The sequence below is a fragment of the Symsagittifera roscoffensis genome, chromosome 5, assembly GCF_963678635.1.
Source record: "Symsagittifera roscoffensis chromosome 5, txSymRosc1.1, whole genome shotgun sequence".
NCBI classification, from domain to species: domain Eukaryota; kingdom Metazoa; phylum Xenacoelomorpha; order Acoela; family Convolutidae; genus Symsagittifera; species Symsagittifera roscoffensis.
In genome coordinates, this window is record NC_087066.1 from 54,626,129 (window position 1) to 54,632,128 (window position 6,000).

Sequence of the window (6,000 nt, forward strand, 5' to 3'; positions counted from 1 at the left end):
TGAGGTGCTAAGAGTTGGGGGGGAAAGGGTTGATCCATCTTCGATGGAGATGATGATTTTTATCTACTGAACAAAAACAATAGTAGTATAATAAGTAGTAGCCCTGTTTTTAGGAGTGACCTCGTGGTCTGGGGATACTGAGACCCAGCCATGAGCTCACTAATTTTGCATGTAACTAAGTTAATTTGAGCGTTCTGGTCGAAGCCGGAGAGCAGTAGCGTTTTTGTCGACCCGATGTTGGAAAAGACCACCGAAAAGTACTGGCTTGGTAGAGACGGTGAAAAACATGCAAAGCTCTGTTTAGACGCTAGCCAGTCGTCTTAAGACTTAGTTTTGTTATCCGTCGATATGTATCTTCCGGGCGAATGTTACAGTCACCATCAGAGGGTGAAAAAATGAAAAAAAAAATGGATTATTATTTTTTTAGAAAATGGGTTTTTTGGATAGTTTCGGTCTTTTTCAGACATCGAAATTATTTTTTTCAAATGTATTATAGCTAAGGCAATTTTTTAAAGAAACATTTAGGTATATTTAGCGAGTGAAAAAAAAGTTATAGAGGAAGAACTTGTAAAAAACTGCGTTTTTTCAAAAAAGTGCAACTCCATGGAGCCAGATCTCGACAACCAAAAAAAAAATTGACCTCAAACTTCCTCTAAAAGATGAGTCGCAAGTAGGACCAAAGTTGTTTCTCGTAAAACGTTTCGAAAAAAAGTCTTCTTCTTATCGAAAAATCGTTTTTTGTCACCATCAGAGGGTGAAAAAATGACCAAAAAATGGAATATATTTTTTTTTAAAATGGGTTTTTTGGATAGTTTCGGTCTTTTTCAGACATTGAAAACATATTTTTTAATTGTAATATAGCTAAAGCAACTTTTTAAAGGACAATTTAGGGATATTTAGCGAGTAAAAAAAAAGTTATAGAGGAAAAACTCTTAAAAAACTGCGTTTTTTCAAAAAAGTGCACCTCCATGGAGCCATATCTCAATAACGAAAAAGAAAATCGTCAAAATTTCTTTTAAAAGCTTGCTATTAAGTAGGATCAACTATGATTACCTATAAACTTTTCATAGAAATTTCGCCATCACGTCGAAAAAGAGATTTTAAGTCTTTTCAAATGCTTGTAAATTAGCCTTAAAATTGGCTATATTTTTACTCCAGTTATTTGAATTTTTTTCAGTTTTTATAGATTTTTAAACCTTCTAGTTTTTTTCATTTTGTGGCCTGTGCTTTTGGCTACTACTTGAATTGTTTTTTTAAGCCAAAACTCATATCAAAAAAAAGTTATCAGCCCATACTTGGTCTAAAACATCGTTTTTTCAAAAATTGGTACTTTCCTTACCTGAAATCTCAACAAAAAAAACAAAAATTTTGACCCAATTCTTTTTTTAACGCTTAGAACAAGACTGAGGCTTATTATGAAGTTTTGTCAACTATGACAAAAAATTAACGTCTTCATGTCAAAAAATTGATTTTATTGATTTTCTGATGCTCAAAATTGGCCCTCAAAAAGTGAAATTTTTAAATTTTACTAGCGTACTCGTTCCGGTTGAGCTCTGGGGTATATATATCAAGCAAGTTTCACTTTCTCCATAAATCACATTTTGAATCAGATTAAAAATTTTTGAGGTCATTAGGCCTACTGTTCACCGTGCCGAATTATTAGGCAATGTAGACTTGGTCAGGCCAAAGTCTTTTGTCCATCAATATCGACAAATGTGTTCACAAAAACTGTCGATAGAAAACATGAGAGTAACAAGACGTCTTAACGTGGTAAAGAGACACGATACGACTCTTCATTGGCAAGAAGATTCACTCAACACGCTACACGCAACACGCAAGATACACTCAACACGCAATTTTGGGAGAAAATTTAATTTTTCAAAATTTCGAATTGAGCCTGTCATGCTCAACTTTCTCGCGACAACTATTTAATAAGTTTATCACAACAATGCGGCGGAATCGTTCGAATTTCTGAAAGTTCGATGGAGGGACTACATTCAACAAGTTGTTTTGTTATATCCCAGCGTGGATGCGTACAGTCTAGTAACAAAAAGTTTCCAATTAGGGGGTTAAGGCGCGGGTTTCTTTTTCCCTACTGTATTTATGGAAAGAAGGCAATTCAATTGTTTCCCGCCTGTGAAATGACTAATTCAGCCTAATTTAAGTTCATAGTAAATTGTTTCCCGCCTGATTTAATTGATTTAAGTTCATTTCATTTCATTTCATTTCAGACTTTCATGAGGGTACGGAACACAACTTCCTCGCATCTAATTTTGAGTGTATTCTGTGAGACATTGAGTGTATTGACATTGAGTGTACATTGAGTGTGAGACATTTTGAGTGTATTCTCGACATTGAGTGTATTGACATTGAGTGTACATTGAGTGTGAGACATTTTGAGTGTATTCTCGACATAATCTGGATCTGGAGACAAACAAACTTCCTCGCATCTAATTTTGAGTGTATTCTGTGAGACATTGAGTGTATTGACATTGAGTGTACATTGAGTGTGAGACATTTTGAGTGTATTCTCGACATTGAGTGTATTGACATTGAGTGTACATTGAGTGTGAGACATTTTGAGTGTATTCTCGACATAATCTGGATCTCTTGCTTTTCCAAACTCATCGATATAGAACGCTGTCAAATCTTAGAACGCTGTCAAAAGGAATTCTTGGAACTGACGGATTCACTTGACGTCGGGGTTTGTGCAGTTGCTACATTGTCCTCTTGCGTTTTAACTTCAAGGTAAATTTTAGCTCAACCTAATTCATCAGACATTCATTTCAGACATTAGCGAGAAAAATCCGAGATACGACAGGCGAGGTGTTGGCTTTTAAGTACCTGCGACAAAGACTGTTTATAAACGTATATAACATTGTTCTTTGTAATTTAATTAAATTCTTTTACAGGTCTTCATGAGTGAACTTATCAAGCTAGTCCACGGGAGCTCGCTGGACCGTAGCAGTACGGGCGTATTCTACGTCACTGCCGGTCAGCGCGTCTCTCTGCCGACACGAAAAGCAAATCAGAAGCCCCCCTTCGAAATTTCGAATTGCTGTCTGCTAATTGAACCATCAGTAAGTTACTCGCTGTACTTTATTGGAAAAGTATTATTCATTGTAAAAAAAATTAATGCGGAATTAGGTTCCTCCAATCATGTTGTGTGAAAACTTTTATAATTTAATGTTCGTTTAGGCGACTTCGAGCAGAAAGTCAAACGATATCTCCGTCCTCTTGGAGTGGTACTGGTCGTCCGACAGTACGTACATCGGCACCAGCAACTACGTGGATGTTGCAACACTGTACATCCCAGATCAAAACGACCAGACCACTGCCCCCCAGACTCAAAGACTGTTCAATGGGCGGACGTTTGCGGCAAGTGTGGAAGGAGGCGACTCCTTTCACTACTGGGCAAACTCAGAATGCTGGAAGGGACGAGTCCTCAAAGCCGGTATGTAAATTTTATTTATGTATAGTTCAGGAAAAGTACTTTATGTATAGACCCCTCTTTTCCGGTGCAATTTGATTTTTTCTTTTTTCCGGTGCAATTTGATTTTTTTTGGACATGAACTCCGATACATATGATCGTTTTCCTCGATAAAGTATCTAGTAAATTATCTAGTAAAAACAACCCACTTCCGAATGTTTCCCAAAATCTTTTTTAGTACATTATACATTATTTTAGCCTCGATTTGTATATATATTATATATATTGTAGACCAGTTTTTAAGCATGTGCCTTTTAGATGACGTAGTTCAACCTTCAGATGAACCAGACCTCGAGCAACCTTCAGACGAGCCAGACCTCGCGCAACCTTCAGACGAACCAGACCTCGCAACTTCTAGCCGTTCCATCGTCGAACCCAACCTACAGTCAGCCAGGACCCGAAACTTGGGTGTTCAGACTGATGGACGGACAGAAGTGGAGGATCTGCGAAGTCAGATGGAGGAGTTGCGTAGAGAACTGGCCGCTGAACGGAAGGCATCCGACGAACTCCGTTTGCAATTGAGTAAGCTCAAATAAACATGTATCGTCTTCCTCCGTCGCTTGTTGTGATTCTTGAATCGCCCATGTTAATTGATTTAATACGTTTTTTTGGTTTTAAGTTCAGTAAAAACCCGTTTCTTCCCGCCCTGATATTTTTCTATGGTTTCAGGCCGCACTCTCTCAACAACACAACACAACAGCAACACAAACACAACAACACAACACAACAGCAACACAACAACACAACACAACAGGTGGACACAACACGCCCAGTCATTCCGAGACATCAACATCCAACATCAACAGAACAGGTGGACACAACACGCCCAGTCATTCCGAGACATCAACATCCAACATCAACACAACAGGTGGACACAACACGCCCAGTCATTCCGAGACATCAACATCCAACATCAACAGAACAAGCAGCAGTCATTCCGAACAGCAACACAACACGCCAACAACACAACACGCCCAGTCATTCCGAACAGCAACACAACAATCAGAACAGCAACAGAACAAGCAGCAGGCACGGCAACTGGGAACGGAGCTCAAAAAAATTGTTAAACCATCACATAGTAAGTACTGTTTATTTGATGTTTTGCTTTGATTTTGAATTGGCTCCCTGGTGGAATTCAAGAATATTCCGGGTGCTGAAATACCTTTTTTTAAAACAAAATATCATGCATTTTCTTCGAAACTTAATCATTTGACAAACCCGCTTCAATGTCGTAATGTTGTGTTTAAAATATATATCGTTTCAGTCACCATTGAAAATGTGGCAAATAAACATCAGGTGAATCGATATAGCCATTGAAAATCATTCTATGTGGCAAATAAACATCAGGTGAATCGATATAGCCACTGAAAATCATTCTATGTGGCAAATAAACATCAGGTGAATCGATATAGCCATTGAAAATTATTCTATGTGGCAAATAAACATCAGGTGAATCGATATAGCCACTGAAAATCATTCTATGTGGCAAATAAACATCAGGTGAATCCATATAGCTATTGAAAATCATTCTATGTGGCAAATAAACATCAGGTGAATCGATATAGCCACTGAAAATCATTCTATGTGGCAAATAAACATCAGGTGAATCGATATAGCCATTGAAAATCATTCTATGTGGCAAATAAACATCAGGTGAATCAGTATAGCCACTGAAAATCATTCTATGTGGCGAATAAACATCAGGTGTCGATATAGCCACTGAAAATCATTCTATGTGGCAAATAAACATCAGGTGAATCGATATAGCCATTGAAAATTATTCTATGTCGCAAATAAACATCAGGTGAATCGATATAGCCATTGAAAATCATTCTATGTGGCAAATAAACATCAGGTGAATCAGTATAGCCACTGAAAGACATTTTATGTGGCAAATAAACATCAGGTGAATCGATATAGCCATTGAAAATCATTCTATGTGGCAAATAAACATCAGGTGAATCGATATAGCCACTGAAAATCATTCTATGTGGCAAATAAACATCAGGTGAATCGATATAGCCATTGAAAATCATTCTATGTGGCAAATAAACATCAGGTGAATCGATATAGCCACTGAAAATTATTCTATGTGGCAAATAAACATCAGGTGAATCGATATAGCCATTGAAAATCATTCTATGTGGCAAATAAACATCAGGTGAATCAGTATAGCCACTGAAAATCATTCTATGAGGCGAATAAACATCAGGTGTCGATATAGCCACTGAAAATCATTCTATGTGGCAAATAAACATCAGGTGAATCGATATAGCCACTGAAAATCATTTTATGTGGCAAATAAACATCAGGTGAATCGATATAGCCATTGAAAATCATTCTATGTGGCAAATAAACATCAGGTGAATCGATATAGCCACTGAAAATCATTCTATGTGGCAAATAAACATCAGGTGAATCGATATAGCCATTGAAAATCATTCCATGTGGCAAATAAACATCAGGTGAATCGATATAGCCACTGAAAATTATTCTATGTGGCAAATAAA

General features: G+C 37.3%; 2 protein-coding genes across 2 annotated transcripts in view; one reads left to right on the forward strand and one right to left on the reverse strand.

Annotated features, from left to right (window-relative positions):
- LOC134846007 (vacuolar protein sorting-associated protein 29-like) overlaps positions 1-1,948 on the reverse strand; it is a 151,527-nt gene extending 149,579 nt beyond the window's left edge. The window contains exon 1 of the mRNA XM_063863170.1: positions 1,925-1,948. The gene's annotated coding sequence lies outside the window, so the exon portion shown is untranslated. The remainder of the gene's footprint in view (positions 1-1,924) is intronic.
- A 970-nt stretch (positions 1,949-2,918) lies between these two features.
- On the forward strand, positions 2,919-4,557 carry LOC134846795 (uncharacterized). Its single transcript, XM_063864186.1, has 4 exons — positions 2,919-3,080; positions 3,199-3,454; positions 3,749-4,012; positions 4,160-4,557. The coding sequence occupies exons 1-4, from the start codon at positions 2,919-2,921 to the stop codon at positions 4,555-4,557; spliced, it is 1,080 nt and encodes a 359-aa protein (XP_063720256.1).
- Positions 4,558-6,000: the final 1,443 nt, after the last annotated feature.

Coding starts and splice junctions, on each gene's coding strand:
- LOC134846795 (XM_063864186.1), top strand. CDS start 2,919: ATGAGTGAACTTATCAAGCTAGTCCACGGGAGCTCGCTGGACCGTAGC. Junction 3,455..3,748: donor GGGACGAGTCCTCAAAGCCG/GTATGTAAATTT, acceptor TGTGCCTTTTAG/ATGACGTAGTTCAACCTTCA. Junction 4,013..4,159: donor CGAACTCCGTTTGCAATTGA/GTAAGCTCAAAT, acceptor CTATGGTTTCAG/GCCGCACTCTCTCAACAACA.